General features: G+C 40.0%; 1 protein-coding gene across 1 annotated transcript in view; it reads right to left on the bottom strand.

Moving 5' to 3' along the window:
- Positions 1–19,527, bottom strand: part of LOC139477341 (cell surface glycoprotein 1-like) — a 65,057-nt gene that overhangs the window by 25,939 nt on the left and 19,591 nt on the right. The window contains exons 7-8 of the mRNA XM_071259894.1: positions 18,342–18,466; positions 17,185–17,205 (exon numbers count right to left, since the gene is read on the bottom strand). Coding sequence (XP_071115995.1) covers positions 17,185–17,205; positions 18,342–18,466 — 146 coding nt within the window. The remainder of the gene's footprint in view (positions 1–17,184; positions 17,206–18,341; positions 18,467–19,527) is intronic.

Raw genomic sequence — 19,527 nt, 5'->3', positions numbered from 1 at the left:
AACACACACACATACATGCACGTCGCTATATAAGTACAATAATCTTGGATGCGACGTTAAACCCAATTTCACCTCACCTCACCATGCATACATTATGACTGCATTCAGTCAGTAAAGAAATACAGATACAGAAGATAATAAGGCTATATTGAGTAATTACCAACAGTGATGTTATGTTGTTGGGGTTTTAATCTTACCGTATTCGACGTAATAAGCGCCCCCCTCTAATAAGCGCCCACGGCGATATTTGCTAATATATTGGCTAGGGAACAATCCCAATAAGCACCCCTTCCGATTGATAGATATACACAAGACTTATCTTTTCATGTATAATACGTGTGTTATATGCATCCTTATTTGTGGGAAATTAGATTCTGGAAAAATATATCTGTCGTATATAAACATTTCAGGCTGTCAGCATAAACCACAAAATGTACGATCTTTTAACCCTGTTGTTTTTAACCAAAATAATATTCTAATAAGAGCCCCCTATTTCTAGTTTTGAGAGCGCCCTGGGTGCTTATGTCGAATATGGTAATTGTATGCAAGAAACTCCAAATTATTTGTTTATGGAGATTTAATGTGCATATTTTATGCTCTGGTTAAAAACCTTCTCAACCATCTTCCCAAGGCAAGGGAGTTAAGTGACTAAAATTCCAGTTTCCACCCTTGCCAAACTAGTCCATTTCACCTCACCTCACTTTGTACGAATCACATCCGCTGACAGTTGCCTGTAGATGCCTTCAAAAGATTTAAAAAAATAAATTATAAAAAATAATATAAAAGATGTGTCTGCCCAAGTTTGTAAAAAAAGTGGATGAAATTGTAATAAGTAATTTGTTGTAGCCTATATAGAACTGATGTGTGATATGACTGAAATACTGCATTTTCAGATGAACCAATTTGGATTTCCACAAATAGGAGTTGCTTGATGAGGTTCTATCATTGGTGTAATGATTTAGTATGAAGGCGCTGTGATTCCTGATTTACAGCTGTGATTATCACAAAAGAGTGATTTTGACAAATATTGCAGCATTAACTAACTTACGGCTGTCATCCTCGTCCAGACTGGTGGGTCAGCTGTCCGTCTCCCAGATATTCTGGTAGATGTAGCAGACAGGGGATAAATATCACCGCAATGTCGAACATACTGTCAGCACAAGGGCACTAGACCAGTAGGATTCTGGGCAACCTATGCTGGTCATAAGGGGCGACTAAATGGATTTTGTGATCATAATCTAATAATAATCTAATAATATTGTGACTGCCAAAAGAAAAGCGAATATCATACATGTTGGTTAATATATGAAGAATTACCGTATTCAACGTAATAAGCGCCCAGGGCGCTCTCAAAATTAGAAATAGGGGGCTCTTATTAGAATATAATTTTGGTGAAAAACAACAGAGTTGAAAGATAAATTTAGTGGTTTATGCTGACAGCCTGAAATATTTATATACGACAGATATATTTTTCCAGAATTTAATTGCCCATAATTGAGGGTGCATATTACACAAGAGTGCGTATTATACACGAATAAATAGGTCTTGTGTACATTGATCAATCGGAAGGGGTGCTAATTGGGATTGTTCACTAGCCAATATATTAGCAAATATCGCAGTGGGCGCTTATTAGAGTGGGGCGCTTATTACGTCGAATACAGTACTCATATTCAAGAGATATTAGATTAGTTCGATGCAAAAACGGACATACTGAATGCATCACATGTGACGTCATAGATCCTTGACTCAAGATGGACAATTTGTCTCATGCAGCATTAGTGTGTTTAGTTTGGAAATCATGTGCAGCATATCGTGACAGATTGTTAGTCTTGTCAAAAGTGGTAAACATTGAAAACATCTCTTCTTGACATACATTTCTGGTGTCCCTGTGATATTGCTGGAATATTGCTAAAAGCGGCGTAAAACCATACTCATTCACTCAATATTGGCCTGAATGGGTCGTATATTCCGTCTGTGTGTCGCAGTTTCACAAACGGCACAGTTTCACATAGGGCATAGTTTCAAATGGGGCACAGTTTTACAAAGGGCGTAATTTCCTACAAGGCACATTTCACAAAGGGTACTGTTACAAATAGGGCACTGATTCACATAAGGCAGCGATTCAGAGAGAGCACATTTTCACAAAGGCACAGTTTCACAGTTTCCATAAGGCACAGTTTCATATAGGGCACAGTTTGATATTGGGCACAGTTTCACAAAGGGCATAATTTCATATAGGGCACAGTTTCATATTTTGTGCACAGTTTCACATAGGGCCCAGTTTCATATTGGGCACAGTTTCACAAATGGCATAATTTCATATAGGGCCCAGTTTCATATTGGGCACAGTTTCACAAATGGCATAATTTCATATAGGGCCCAGTTTCATATTTTGTGCACAGTTTCACATAGGGCACAGTTTCATATTGGACACAGTTTCACAAAGGGCACACTTTGATGTACTAGACATTCAGCAGAACTTGGTACAACACTATATTTGGCAGTTTCTACTTTGGTGAAAGCCAGGGGCACAGGTATGGTTCTGACAGTCTGAGAATCTGTATCCAGAGGGATATATATTTCGAATCCATGACCAATGTATCCTCACAGAAAGTTGCCTTAGGCTACAGGTCCAGGAACTGTAACAGTTGGCAAGTGAAAAGTTTAACCTACACTACAGGCATCCAGTAATGCATTGGCAGTGTTTTACCCAGGACTGTTTCCTCAACAATCGTTTGTAAGAACCTTGCCATTGTGTCATGAATGCACCATAGGTGGGATGGGTGAAATGGGGTTTCACGTTGCCTTCAAGTCATATCACACGTCAGGTTTCTATGGGCTACAACAAATTAATTTTTACAATTTTATCCACTTTTATTACAAACGTAGGGCAGAGACACTTTATCTTGTATATTATTTTTTTTAAATAATTCTTTTTAATCTTGTCAAGTGAGTGAGTTTGGTTTTACGCTGCCTTTAGCAATATCCCAGCAATATCACGGCGGGGGAAACCAGAAATGGGCTTCACACATTGTACCCATGTCGGGAATCGAACCCGGGTCTTCGGCGTGACGAGCGAACACTTTAACCACTAGGCTCCCCAACCGCCCCTAATCTTGTCAAGGCATCTGCGGGCAACTGTCACCAGGTGAGGTGAGGTGAGGTGAGGTGAGGTGAGGTGAGGTTGGGGGTGAGGGTGGGGTGAGGTGAGGTGGGGGGTGAGGGTGGGGTGAGGTGAGGTGGGGTGGGGTTAAACTTCGTGTCCAATATTATTGTACTTATATAGCGATGTGTATGCACGTGTATGTACTAGTCCAGACTAATGCTGATGTTATAGAGCAAGCCCACTGAGATACCATGCCACAATTTAAAATGAATACCCCACTCACAGTAGACAGACTCCGAGCTGACCAGTCCTTGTTTTATTCCCTAAATGTTAAGTGCCAAGCAGGATAACAAGTACTATCTTTTTACGTCTTTTGGTATGATCGAACCCCGATCTTCCGCTTTCTGGGCAGACGTTCTATCACCAGACCACAGAGGTGCTATAATGCACCATATCATACCCAAAACGACAGATCTATCACAACCCAGATTTATAACAATATCACGATAATTCATTAACATAATAACAAAGCACCACTCAACAAAACAAACATTGAAAATCATGTTTTAACCTTCTAGGAATTATCCCGGAAAACATCTTGTAATGAGGCGGGTGACCATGGTATAATGAGGATGTTCAGTATTGATGTAGGTGTGCTCATCCAAGTGGCAACTTGTGTAAATGACAGGTGTCAGAGATTTCTACAACTGATAGCTCCTAGATATATGCAACAGCAGCTGATTGACTGATCACTGCACTTCAGTGTTTATGTGTGGGCTTAGTCAGTGTGAAATCAGATCGCTTCTTCATTCTCCTGTAATGAGCTGCTGATCGCTGAAATTGCAAGTAAGTGTCTGTTGATGTTTCAGATGTTTTTCATATTATCGGAGGATTCTAGACATTATGTGTAATTAACCCAAACTGAGATTTCAGTTAGATGCTCTTTAGACCTGTCTAGATTGATGCTGTGCATGGTTTGTACTTACTTACTTTGGAGATTTAACGTACGCTTTCCGACTGATGTGTATATCGCACACGGGCCCGGCCAGGCCATTTAATGTGTTTCCGAAAGGGGCGAAAGTTGTGTGTGCAACCCAAGAGGGGGCTTTAGGGGTTGCTTATATAGAATTTTGGAATTTAAGATTTGGAATAGGTGGCATGGTTTGTGTTGCTTAATCTCTTATAAGTCTTTAATCCGAGAATATGTTCTTGAGGAGCTTAAGTTCTATCTTAAGGGGAGTAGTTGCTGATAAAGTTACATCAACCTGTTCGTTTAATGGCTTCCAGATACATTCCATTCGCCAAGTACCTAGATGAGACGTTTTGAGTTGTATACTCCCAAGGGAGTTGAGAATGCAAATGGATTGCACACATAGGTTTTAAGTCTGATAATATGCTCTTGCGATGATTAAATTCTGTCTTAAGAGGAATATTTGTTGATAAGGTTACATCAATATGTTTGCTTAATCTCTTCCAGATACATGCCTATTGGCAGGTACTAGATGAGACGTTTTGGGTCGTATACTCCCGAGGGAGTTGAGAATGTAAATGGCTTGCATGCTGATCCAATTCACTGGACTAATAATGTTATGTGCTGTGAGCTTTCTGCTCTGTGGTTAGGAGTTTTGCACTGTTCATGTTATGGTTGATACTCCCCAGGGGGCTGGGAAAGATATCACATTGGTCCATTGACTGGAGTAATAATGATGTGCTTAGTACATGCTGATGCATGGAGTACAGCTATATAAATGGATTAATAATAATAATAATAATAATAATAATAATGGTTATCATTATTATTATTAATGGTTATTATTATCTCCGGATCTTTTCAAACAGTACATAGTCACAAATTTCAATATTTTTAAAACTGTTATTTTAACGGATTCGAATAACCAGCACAAGATGATATTTATTGAAATACTTTTAGCATCAGCTATCCCCTACTTTTAACTGTTTGAATAAGCCCAAGGGGACATATGTGTTCTGGTAGTATCTGTGCTTGTGTTACGCATATGACTTCGATGTTTGGGTGTCATATTTGTATGTGACTGATACTCACTGTGAATATAATACATACATCCCTTTCGATAAAGGTTTCAGAAACAAATGCTGTTTTACAGTGACTTATCCCTCTCAGAAGTCTGCAATTGTCAGTAAAAATCCACAATTGGAATTAGGGTTTTTACTATTCAAATTAATTATGTTATTGTAAAAATGACTAAGTTGAAGACTTCGTCGATCTGACTTGTATGTCATTAATAACAGGACTAAAAAAAGGAAGAGGAATTATTGTATTGGTTGCCATGTTGCAGAGCTACAGATAAGCTGCGGATTTGCGTAAAATACCTCCCAAAACTATTCAAAACCCAATTACTTTCAATTAACTTGTGTACAGAGACGCAAGCATTAAATGGAAAACTCAATTGTTTGAAAATGGCTAGTGTAAATACCCAAGGATGCTATTTCAGCATGCGTACAACAGAGCTAATTTCCGAAACACAATTACAAGCTAATTTACTTTCCGAGTCAAGCCTATATTTAGAACCGTTATATTACATCTAAAACATTATTTCATTATTTTTTAAATCTAAAAGTGTTTACTCATTTTGGGGAAAACCCAATAGAGTGTTGAAGAGATGAGTGAAAAAATATTGGTTACCCAATGAAAAATGTAATAACCCAAATAAAATAGAAACCTTCGAGTAAAAACTCAATTGCTCAAAAAGTTATCTAGAGCTCTGATGTTAGAATACCTCTGAGTTTATGAAAATAAGGACTATAATAATTTAGCTTTTGTTATAAGAGATTAATTCATAGATGACTATTTACAGTTTGAATTGTATTTTCCGTTACATTAGACATTTATTATGAACTGGGATCAGTGTTATCATGTGTGATTTTTGTCATATGGTAACCCTGACAGAGCAGTCATGTGTGCCTATGTTCACTCCCGGTTATTCAGTTATCTTATTTCGTAACTAAACTGATAGATTTCAAACCAAGGAAAAAAAACGCTGGTGCTCTTATGCAGCTGGTTGAAATGCTTAGATAGAAAAGGTCCTGAGAACACAATTCATATTGTTCTTGAACATAACGAGGATCAGGTGCTTCCTTGCTTGTGGTCTAGTGGATAGAGTCTCTGCATGGAGACCGCCTGCATGGTCTTGTGGATAGAGTCTCTGCCCAGAGACCGCCTGCGTGGTCTAGTGGATAGAGTCTCTGCCCTGAGATCGTCTCCTGGTCTAGTGGATAGAGTCTCTGCCCTGAGATCGTCTCCTGGTCTAGTGGATAGAGTCTCTGCCCTGGGAGACTGCCTCCTGGTCTAGTGGATGGAGTATCTGCCCGGAGACCGCCTGCATTGTTTAGTGGATGGAGTCTCTGCCCTGAGGCCGCCTCCTGGTCTAGTGGATGGAGTCTCTGCCCTGAGGCCGCCTCCTGGTCTAGTGGATAGAGCCTCTGCCCGGAGACCGCCTCCATGGTCTAGCGGATGGAGTCTCTGCCTTGAGACTGCCTCCTGGTTTAGTGGATGGAGTATCTGCCCTGAGACCGCCTCCTGGTCTAGTGCATAGAGCCTCTCCCCGGAGAGTGGAAGGTTGGTGGTTCAGTCGCAGGCTCCATCATACCCCAATAAATGGTACTTGTTGTTACCCTGCCTGGTGCTTGGCATGAAGGAGATAGAAGTACTGGTCATCAGTATACTGTGAGGGGATATCCATTTGAAACTATGGGATGGTTTCTCAGTATGCTAGCACTGTCAAACCAGCATTAATAAACACACACGTGCATGTACATCGCTATATAAGTTCAATAATCTTGAACACGATGTTATTCATTTCACCCTCCCACCATTGCATGACCTTGTTGATTGTGTGTCATTAAAACCTGATCGCTATGATTGCTTTGTGGAATGCACCCAAGCTCAATGCTTCAGGAAGAGACCTAACCAATCCATACATCTTCAAACGGAACATTTCAAACCTGAGCTCCCTTCCTTGTGAGCAATAACACTGGCGATGGTTCAGTCCTATCATGAGAATGCCAACATTGATGCATTAAGGCCTCTGATGTACTTGACTTAGGTTGAACCTGACAGGTGGTTTAAGATGTACACGTCATTTTTCCTTAGTTTCGGGAGACCTGTGTTGTATATATACTCATCAACAAAAGAAAAGCGACTACCATATATGTTGGTAAAGATATGAAGAAGTACTCATATTCAAGAGATGTTAGATTGGTTTGATGGACTGGTATGTTGTGTGAACCAACGCTCATGAACGCATCACATGTGACGTCAATGATCCTTGACTCGAGATACACAGGATTAGCATGTAAAGTTTGACAATTTAACATTGTAAGATATTTCTATTCAATTTTAGTGGTGTGGGCAATTATTTTAAACGCATGAAAAGTCTCAGATTAAAATAAATGAAAGTACCAAAACTAGAACAATGAACGCAATTGAAGAAATAGTATGTTTTGCTTGTAGTTTTCTCAGCGAATAGTGAACTCAATTTGTGATGTATTGTCCTTTGTCACACTTCCATTGTTGAAATAAATAAAAGAGTATATTTTAATCCTTTAATCCCACTCATACCAAGGAAAGTACAGTGTGCAAATGGTCATTGCTAATTGTGGAAAGGGTTAAAAAGGGTAAAGAATGAAAACGTGTGCAGCTGACCGAATGAAAACGCGTGCAGCTGACCATGACCTTGAAAGGGGAGGCTTGCCCGCTAGAGTACTACAGGGTGTCATTTTGGAGGTAGCTTGTGCACTGGAGGTTTCTCCAAGACCATATATGGAGGCTCTTAATTAGTGTCTCGTAGGCCAACTGGCCGGGTGCTGTTTTTTAATGAAATGTTTATATGTCCATATATTTTGTACTGCAGCATGTGACACTCTAATAAAACAATTTTCTTCTTTTTCTTCTTCTTCTTCTATATAAAGGCGGTATTTTTGTTGCAGCCTTTGAAATTTATAGACAGGACAAAAGTGCAGTAAACCTTATTTATGTGCCACTTTTGATGTTTGAATACAATATTTGCATTAATCATGTTATGATTTATCCAAATCTGCCTAGCTATATATACACCCATGAGACTTGCACTTTAAACATTCACGTACACACTTGTTGTGTATATAGGAGGGGTATATGGTGGATGGGAGACCTCATTGAGATGATATATATATATATATATATATTATGTAGGACTTGAACCCTGTACTCCCAGTTGTATAGAGTCATATATTGTTTATTGTTTACTGTTTACTGTTGAACGGATTGGTATGTCAGCATGTAAGTGTGTAATTCCTGAGTTGATATATATATATCTAATGATGTGCAGGACGAAGCTTGTGGTTGTCTGGATCTGTATCTTGGCGAAGTCATAACTTAGGATATTGCTATTGCATACCCACATTTATCATACCTCCATGTCAAAATGACTAGATCTGATTGGTCCACGTGATCTTGATAAAATACTGTGCAACCTGCCTTGGAGAGTAATAAATTTCTCAGCGGGGGAATAAATCTCTTATACCCCGCCACGAGCAATACAGGCTGCTTGTGGATTTCAGAGAGACAGAATAAATACCTTATACCTGCTTCAAAGCAAAAGGCTGCATGCTTTTTCCGTGTCAATGGAAGTCACGTGACATAGCAAAAGTTAACCTCAGCTCAATTGAACAGACCCCCTCAGTGGTCTAGTGGTAGAGCGTCCGCCTGGAGAGCGGAAGACGTTAAAATATGGTACTTGTTGTTACCCTGTCTGGCACTCGGTATTAAGGGGCTAAAACAAGGACTAGTCGACTCGGAGTCAGTATACTGTGTCTGAGTGGGGTATTCATGTTAAACTGCGGCATGGTATCTCAGTGAGCTAGCACTATAAATTGGCATCAGTCCGGACTAGTACAAGCAGCCACACTAACACACACACGTACATGCACGTCGCTATATAAGTGCAATAATCTTGGACGCGACGTTAAACCCCATTTCACTGCCCCCCCACCCCCCACCCTCAATCAAACAGCTGTTTTCTATCAAATTTTGAATTCTTTTACAAAGTCATATGAAAACGTGTCAGTAAGATATATTTGTTGTAGCAGGATCACTCGGGGTACATGTACATGATGTAACCTGACTGATCCTGCTATAACTTATATTATCATCTAGCACTAGGGTTGGAAAGTGTAACAGGTTATGTTGCTGCTGTGTACACACTGTTATAACTTATGGCACCAGGTTTAGAAAGTAAACAGGTTATAATGCTGTTTTAACACACAGTTGTAACATATAGCACCGGTGTTGGAAGTGAACAGATTTTATTGCTGTTGTATACACATTGTTAAAACATATATCACCAGGGCTAGAAATGAACAGGTTTTGTTGCTGTTGTATACTAACTGTTATAACATATAGCACAAGGGCTGGAAGTATACAGGTTAACACACAGTTATAACATATAGCAACATGGCTAGAAGTGAACAGATTTTTATTCTGTTGTATACACACTGTTATAGCAAATAGCACCAGGGCTGGTAGTGAACAAGTTTTATTGCTTTTGTTTAGACAATGTTATAAAATCTATCACCAAGGCTGAAAGTAAACAGGTGTTATTGCTGTTGTATACACAATGTTATAACATATAGTACCAGGGCTGGAAGTGAACAGGTTTTATTGCTGTTGTTTAGACAATGTTATAACATATAGCACCAGGGCTTGTAGTAAACAGGTTTTATTGCTGTTGTATACACACTGTTTTTACATATAGCACCAGGGCTGGAAGTAATCAGGTTTTATTGCTGTTTAGACAATGTTATAACATTTAGCACCAAGGCTCTAAGTAAACAGGTTTTCTTGGAGTTATATACACAATGTTATAACATATAGCACAAGGGCTGAAAGTATGCAGGTTATAACACTGTTTTAACACACAATTATAACTTATAGCACCATGGCTTAGTGAACAGATTTTTATTCTGTTGTATACACCCTGTTATAGCAAATAGCAACAGGGCGGGAAGTGAACAGGTTTTATTGCTGTTGTTTAGACAATGTTATAAAATTTATCACCAAGGCTGAAAGTAAAAAGGGGTTATTGCTGTTAAATACACACTGTTATAACATAAAGCACCAGGGATGGAAGTAAACAGGTTTTCTTGCTGTTGTATACACACTGTTATAACATATAGCACAAGGGCTGAAAGTATACAGGTTATAATGCTGTTTTAACACACAGTTATAACATATAGCACCATGGCTAGAAGTGAACAGTTTTTTATTCTGTTTATTGCTGTTGTTTAGACAATGTTATAACATATAGCACCAGGGCTTGTAGTAAACATGTTTATTGCTGTTAAGACAATGTTATAACATTTAGCACCAAGGCTCTAAGTAAACAGGTTTTCTTGGAGTTGTGTACACAATGTTATAACATATAGCACCATGGTTGGAAGTAAACAGGTTTTCTTGTGGTTGTATACACACTGTTATAACATATAGCACAAGGGCTGAACGTATGCAGGTTATAACACTGTTTTAACACACAGTTATAACTTATAGCATCATGGCTTAGTGAACATATTTTAATTCTGTTGTATATACACTGTTATAGCAAGTAGCATGAGGGCTGGAAGTGAACAGGTTTTATGCTGTTGTTTAGTTAGTGTTATAACATTTAGCACCAAGGCTGGAAGTAAACAGGTGTTATTGCTGTTGTATACTCACAGATATAACACATAGCACCAGGTTTAGAAAGTGAACAGGTTACATTGCTGTTGTATACACACAGTTATAACATATAGTACCAGAGTTGGAAGTGAGAAGGCTCTGTGGCTGTTGTATACACATAGTTATAACATATAGTACCAGAGTTGGAAAGTAAACAGACTATATTGCTGTTGTATACACACAGTTATAACATGTAGTACCAGGGCTGGAATTGAAAAGGCTATGGTGCTGTTGTATACACACAGTTATAACATATAACACCAGGGCTGGAATTGAGAAGGCTATGGTGCTGTTGTATACACACAGTTATAACATGTAGTACCAGGGCTGGAATTGAGAAGGCTATGGTGCTGTTGTATACACACAGTTATAACATATAGTACCAGGGCTGGAAGCGAGAAGGCTATGGTGCTGTTGTATACACACAGTTATAACATATAGTACCAGGGCTGGAAGTGAGAAGGCTATGGTGCTGTTGTATACACACAGTTATAACATATAGTACCAGGGCTGGAAGTGAGAAGGCTATGGTGCTGTTGTATACACACAGTTATAACATATAGTACCAGGGCTGGAATTGAGAAGGCTATGGTGCTGTTGTATACACAAAGTTATAACATGTAGTACCAGGGCTGGAAGTGAGAAGGCTATGGTGCTGTTGTATACACACAGTTATAACATATAACACCAGGGCTGGAATTGAGAAGGCTATGGTGCTGTTGTATACACACAGTTATAACATATAGTACCAGGGCTGGAAGCGAGAAGGCTATGGTGCTGTTGTATACACACAGTTATAACATATAGTACCAGGGCTGGAAGTGAGAAGGCTATGGTGCTGTTGTATACACACAGTTATAACATATAGTACCAGGGCTGGAAGTGAGAAGGCTATGGTGCTGTTGTATACACACAGTTATAACATATAGTACCAGGGCTGGAATTGAGAAGGCTATGGTGCTGTTGTATACACACAGTTATAACATATAGTACCAGGGCTGGAATTGAGAAGGCTATGGTGCTGTTGTATACACACAGTTATAACATGTAGTACCAGGGCTGGAAGTGAGAAGGCTATGGTGCTGTTGTATACACACAGTTATAACATATAACACCAGGGCTGGAATTGAGAAGGCTATGGTGCTGTTGTATACACACAGTTATAACATATAGTACCAGGGCTGGAAGGAAGAAGGCTATGGTGCTGTTGTATACACACAGTTATAACATATAGTACCAGGGCTGAAATTGAGAAGGCTATGGTGCTGTTGTATACACACAGTTATAACATATAGTACCAGGGCTGGAAGGAAGAAGGCTATGGTGCTGTTGTATACACAAAGTTATAACATGTAGTACCAGGGCTGGAAATGAGAAGGCTATGGTGCTGTTGTATACACACAGTTATAACATATAGTACCAGGGCTGGAAGTGAGAAGGCTATGGTGCTGTTGTATACACACAGTTATAACATATAGTACCAGGGCTGGAAGCGAGAAGGCTATGGTGCTGTTGTATACACACAGTTATAACATATAGTACCAGGGCTGGAAGTGAGAAGGCTATGGTGCTGTTGTATACACACAGTTATAACATATAGTACCAGGGCTGGAAGTGAGAAGGCTATGGTGCTGTTGTATACACACAGTTATAACATATAACACCAGGGCTGGAATTGAGAAGGCTATGGTGCTGTTGTATACACACAGTTATAACATATAGTACCAGGGCTGGAAGTGAGAAGGCTATGGTGCTGTTGTATACACACAGTTATAACATATAGTACCAGGGCTGGAAGCGAGAAGGCTATGGTGCTGTTGTATACACACAGTTATAACATATAGTACCAGGGCTGGAAGTGAGAAGGCTATGGTGCTGTTGTATACACACAGTTATAACATATAGTACCAGGGCTGGAAGTGAGAAGGCTATGGTGCTGTTGTATACACACAGTTATAACATATAGTACCAGGGCTGGAAGTGAGAAGGCTATGGTGCTGTTGTATACACACAGTTATAACATATAGTACCAGGGCTGGAATTGAGAAGGCTATGGTGCTGTTGTATACACACAGTTATAACATATAGTACCAGGGCTGGAAGTGAGAAGGCTATGGTGCTGTTGTATACACACAGTTATAACATATAGTACCAGGGCTGGAAGCGAGAAGGCTATGGTGCTGTTGTATACACACAGTTATAACATATAGTACCAGGGCTGGAAGTGAGAAGGCTATGGTGCTGTTGTATACACACAGTTATAACATATAACACCACGGCTGGAAGCGAGAAGGCTATGGTGCAGTTGTATACACACAGTTATAACATGTAGTACCAGGGCTGGAATTGAGAAGGCTATGGTGCTGTAGTTGGTATGTGGAACCAGGGCTGTAAGGTGAACTTTGTGTAACTTGGTTTAGAGTTAACCCAACCTCATTATCACAAAATGCTTATCAGTGTGGATGTAATTATCTAGCGAGCACCATCCTTCTTCTCCATAGAGTTTGTCCTGGCTTTATTAGGCCAGTGTGTTTCAGAGAGCAAGTTGGTGATTGGCACACATCTTATTGTCCTTTTGTATTGATCATTATTGGGGTTGCTAAACAGTGTTGAATGTAGTATCTGATTTGTGAGACTTGCTAAAGTCTATCTATGATGTTTACAGTATTACCAGAGATATATTGCTAGAATCTGTCTATGTTTACAGTAAGAGACAAAAACCCAGAATCCCAGATAAGAATCTTGTTATGGCTACTGTAGCTCATGTAACTGTCAATTTTTATTGTATCATCAGAGAAACTAACCCCTGTCTTTATGTGTACATGACATTTTTTTATACAAAAAAATTAGAAGTTGTTATCCATGGAGAAAAGTTTCAAGTTTTTTTCAACTTCTAACTGCCTAAGAGATTACCCCAGTCTGTCTGTCAAGCTCCAGTCTATCAATGGCCACAGTATCATCAGAGACTAGCTGCAGTCTATCAATGACACCGTATCAACAGAGACTAGCTCCAGCCTATCAATGGCCACAGTATCATCAGAGACTAGCTGCAGTCTATCAATGACACCGTATCAACAGAGACTAGCTCCAGTCTACCAATGGCCACAGTATCAACAGAGACTAGCCCCAGTCTATCAATGGCCACAGTATCAACAGAGACTAGCCCCAGTCTATCAATGGTCACAGTATCAATAGAGACTAGCCCCAGTCTATCTGTCAATGGTCACAATATCAACAGAGACTAGCCCCAAACCAGAGCTAAAAACCAGATTGTCCAACAAAGACACAACAGATACCCCCTCCAAACCCCTCCCCCAAATGAGCTAAAACCAGATAGCCCCACACTAACACACAGAGACCCCCTCCAAACCCTCTCCCAATGATCTAACACGAGATTGCAGCACTCAGACCCCCTCCCCCACAGCAGAGCTCGTCCTGCGGTATATTGATGCTGGTAATGGACTCTTGCATCTGGGAGAGCCTCTAGACTTCCTCCACTGACATTGGCCTCTCCTGTGGTTCTGCTCCTCAACTGTCAGGTAGGTTATATTTGTACACTGCATTAGTTCTTGTCCATTTCCAAGCATGATTGATGCTGTGTGCAGTGATATGTACAACACCTGGAGCAGCGGAGTTGTCATCTCCAGAGAATCAGTGAGTAGCTATGACTTATTAGAAACTTTGGTTCTTAGGCTGTTATATAATAGGGGTTTACATTATGCACAAATGTATAGAATAGATGCAGAAAAAAAATATTTATAGTACCAAATTGTTTACAAAAAATTTGAAGGTCCTGTAATTTAAGTACCATATTCGACGTAATAAGCGACCCGCTCTAATAAGCGCCCACGGCGATATTTGCTTATATATTGGCTAGTAAACAATCCTTATCAGCACCTCTTCTGATTGATCAATGTACACACGACTTATTTATTCGTGTATAATACGCACTCGTGTGTTATATGCAACCTTAATTATGGGCAATTGAATTCTGGAAAATATATCTGTCGTGTATGATACGCACAGACTTTTCTTTTGTATCATTTCAGGCTATCAGCATAAACCACGAAATTTACGATCTTTCAACTCTGGGTTTTTTTCTCACCACAATTATATTCTAATAAGAGCCCCCTATTTCTAATTTTGAGAGCGCCCTGGGCGCTTATTACGTCAAATACGGTCATTATCAAATCTAACAGTACAGTACACTTTATAATTTCGTTGCTTTATAGGACCCTCATATTGTTTTGTAAAGACCCTCGAAATTAATTATTGGAGGAACCTTGGTACCTTAATTTTGTTGGTCAAGGTAAGACCCTGTTATAGTATCATGTTTCGTAAAAATAACTTTGACTATGTAGATACCCCCTACCATCAGCTCTATAAACTTTGGCCATATTTTATTCATTGAAAACCTTGTGTTACTGAATACTACTGACATCTAGTGGAGTCACGATATCTCTAGCCATCGTGTTATGGCACTGATGCTATGTGTTTGTCAAATTTTTATAAGGATAAATAAGGACCTGATACCACACTAAATCGGTTTGTCACTCACCAAATTTGATATGAAGCATGTCGACTGTAGAACTTTGCTCATAATATCAACCACTGGTTTGTCTGACCCAGACTTGATCACATACGGGCTGTCATTATGTAGCTCAGAAATTACTTCCTCACTGTGACATAAAACAACAAACAAATATCATAAAAAATGTAAATGTTTAATCAACCTTTTTCTTCTACATTTTGTAAATTGAAAAATCTTCTTGCATGATAAATAAAATGAGGACATGAGAGCATGCTCATGTTATTGTGATTGCTTTACATGGATTTGTATTGTTTGATGGGCATTTCTTTTTATTTGATGGATAACAAAGTAGAAATGAGTTATGGATAACAACTTCGTTAATATACTATTATAGAAATGTTTGGGTATAGATCCTTGTACTGTCGTCAAGCAAGACAGTATAATGGTGAAATGGGGTTTAACGTTGCGTCCAAGATTATTGCACTTATATAGCGATGTGCATGCATGTGTGTGTGTGTGGCTGCTTGTACCAGTCCGGACTGATGGCGATTTATAGTGCTAGCTCACTGAGATACCATGCCGCAGTTTAACATGAATACCCCACCCAGACACAGTACACTGACTCCGAGCCGACCAGTGCTTGTTTTAGCCCCTTAATGCCTAGCGCCAGACAGGGTAACAACAAGTACCATCTTTAAACCTCTTTTGGTATGATGTGGCCAGGGATCGAACACCAGACCTTCCTTTCTCTGGGCGGATGCTCTTCCACAAGGCCACAGAGGCTGTCCTGGCTAATATGGACATTGTACAGAATTATATATGATAGGTGAAGGATTAACAGTAACAATTTGTATACATGGGAGAGATTAGCATGAGTTGGGGGGCATGGGTGGCCCAGTTGTCTAAGGTGTCACGATTCGCTGTGCAGAGTTGCATCCCTTGGACATGCTAGAGACCTATGATTTTGGTTTCGAATCCTGGTTCGCCCCAATTATGTTTCTAGGTTTGTCAGCACCATACCCATCCTCGAAGTGGTAAACGTCTGAGACCAGCATCACTTCAGGCTTTCCTCCCACATTGAGCTGACACGCCGTGATATAACTGGAATACTGTCATAGCGACTGATTTACGACACCAATTGTCTGAAGAACATTTCATTGCAAAGGCTCATTACCCTGGAGCCATGATATCTATATGCCTTGAAACACTTAATTGCTGTTATTTATAAGATGCTAATCCTATTTGTTAATCCCCATTTTTGTGTACATCGACCGTCTGCCTTCCTGAACGAGATGTGCAAGTATGTCACTGATGATTTACTGTTTACATTTATATTTATTACTTACTAAATGTCAGATGACCTTGGCTATATAAGCCTTGGTCCAGAGAGAAGGAGAGGAAAGAAAGGTCTTACCCTTAGCCTAGCTAGGGTTAGGCTGGGTGCTCCGGGGCACCTAGACAACAACCACTACCACTATGAGTTGGTTAAATAATGGCAACAGAAGGATAATAGTGTAAGAACATGATGGACAGAGAACACATGATGAGGAAGCTAATTAATAAGGATCAAGTATACAAAGATGGGATGATTGGATAAAGGAGATGGAGCTGTTGCTTTTGAGTTTATGGTAGGCAGAAGGGATGAAATAGCCTTGATCTCTGTTGATTGATGGCTTGTGTCAGTAAATCTGGACTGCTTCTGCTAGTTTTCTTACACTGATTTGTACCTGTTATCTGATAACACAGATCACAAACTTTTCAACTGAGTTAATATCCCTCGACTATTATCTTTCTTCTACAAGTCTGTTGAAATCCTACCTGGTTTGAAGTGAAGCTGCCCTGAAGAAAAAAGAATAAGAGTCTTGTTGAACATACTTATCAGCTGATTCCAACAACGGTCGGCGTCTCAGTCAGATGGTTTTCATCCTTTGATACATTGATCACTTGAGATGGTGTTTTTTTCTCCAGCCTCTATACAGCTACTGCAGATGTTTGTGATAAGCATCTTTAGATGTAGGTGGAAGGAAGGGGTTCTTTGAAATTAATGACAGATAAGCTTGAAACACATCTTCCTGATGTACGAGTATGCCTTAGCTGAGGCTCACATTCGTTGGCTCATGTATCAGAATTATTCCACATCTGTCATAATTCCTTCTGAGATACAATCTTCCACAGTTACAGTGTCTTTTTCTTATCTCAGTGTCAACCTTCATATCATTTGGGACATAATTCTGTGTAGTGTATTTTTTGTCTAAGTAATTATTTGAACCTTTAGTACCTTGAGATGGTCCCTTGAGAGAGTGAGAGTACCTTGAGAGAGTGAGAGTGCCTTGAGATGGTCACTTGAGAGAGAGAGAGTACCTTGAGAAGGAACCTTGAGAGCGAGAGAGAGAGAGAGAAAGAGAGAGAGAGAGAGTACCTTGAGATGGTCCCGAGAGAGATAGTACCTTGAGATGGTCCCGAGAGAGAAAGTACCTTGTGATGGTACCTTGAGAGAGTGAGAGTATCATCAGATGGTCCCTTGAGAGAGTGAGAGTGCCTTGAGAGAGTGAGAGTGCCTTAAGAGAGTGACAGTGCCTTGAGAGAGTGAGAGTACCTTGAGAGAGTGATAGTACCTTGAGCAAGTGAGAGTACCTTGAGAGAGTGAGAGTACCTTGAGATGGTCCCTTGAGAGAGTGAGAGTACATTGAGATGGTACTGTGAGAGAGTGAGAGTACCTTGAGATGGTACTGTGAGAGAGTGATAGTACCTTGAGCAAGTGAGAGTACCTTGAGAAAGTGAGAGTACCATGAGATGGTCCCTTGAGAGAGTGAGAGTACCTTGAGATGGTACTGTGAGAGAGTGAGAGTACCTTGAGAGAGTGAGAATACCTTGAGATGGTCCCTTGAGAGAGAGTACCTTGAGATGGTACCTTGAGAGAGTGAGAGTACCTTGAGAAGGTCCCGAGAGAGAGAGAGAGTACCTTGAGATGGTACCTTGAGAGAGTGAGAGTACCTTGAGATGGTACTTGAGAGAGTGAGAGTACCTTGAGATGGTCCCTTGAGAGAGTGAGAGTACCTTGAGATGGTACTCTGTGAGAGAGTTTTCCTTGAGATGGTACCTTGAGAGAGTGAGAGTACATTGAGAGATTGAGAGTACCTTGAGATGGTCCCTTGAGAGACAGAGAGAGAGAGAGAGTACCTTGAGATGACCCCTTGAGAGAGAGTACCTTTAGATGGTACCTTGAGAGAGTGTGAGTACCTTGAGATGGTACCTTGAGGGATTGAGAGCACCTTGAGGTGGTACCTTGAGAGAGTGAGAGTACCTTGAGATGGTCCCTTGAGAGAGTGAGAGTACCTTGAGAGATTGAGAGTACCTTGAGATGGTCCCTTGAGAGATTGAGAGTACCTTGAGATGGTCCCTTAAGAGAGTGAGAGTACCTTGAGAGAACTCCTGAGAAAGTGTGAGCGCTCCTTCAGAGAAGGAGAGAGTACCTTTAGGAAGGAGACAGTAAGAAATTCCCTTGAGAGAATGAGAGCCAAATAAAAAACCAGAGCTCCAGATAAGCTTTTTGGTGTTGTGGGTATTTTACCCATGCATTTTAAAATCATTGGGTATCAGTAATTCTATCTGGGTATTCAAATTTCTGTTACCCACTAGTTTTTACACATGTGAGTATTTAAGTTAAAGATTTAAAAACACTATACATCTAGTCCCTACAAACTGGTGTTGTGTGGGTTCGAGAGCTTTATAGTAAAAAATACTGCGATACTTCCACAAGAAAGTGTGATGGCAAATGATCACGATGTAACTGTAATCGTGGAGTTTGGAAAGGTTGACGGAATGCCCGTTTTTAATTTCAAAATAAGTAGCTGATTTGCTTATCGAATACGCAGGGTTAGTTCACAATATTTTGATGATACGCACAAGTTTTATTTTTGTAGCGTATCTGTAATGTTCATTGCGTATTTGATACGCTTGGATTTTATTTTACTGCGTATTTCTGCATTTCTGATGCATATTTTACGCAGATACGCAGCTTATCTGGAGCTCTGAAAACCATACAAAGATGCAATTACACAAACAAAATATTTTATGGCTGGGAACATCACATCACATCAATAAATCAGATAAACATACTTTGTGCACTATACCATTAACACCATGTCACATCAACTTGCC

Source organism: Haliotis cracherodii, unplaced genomic scaffold, assembly GCF_022045235.1.
Source record: "Haliotis cracherodii isolate W230 unplaced genomic scaffold, xgHalCrac1.p SCAF_33, whole genome shotgun sequence".
Taxonomy (NCBI): Eukaryota; Metazoa; Mollusca; class Gastropoda; order Lepetellida; family Haliotidae; genus Haliotis; species Haliotis cracherodii.
Note: the sequence above shows the minus strand (reverse complement) of the source record. Positions and strands in the feature narration are given on the sequence as shown.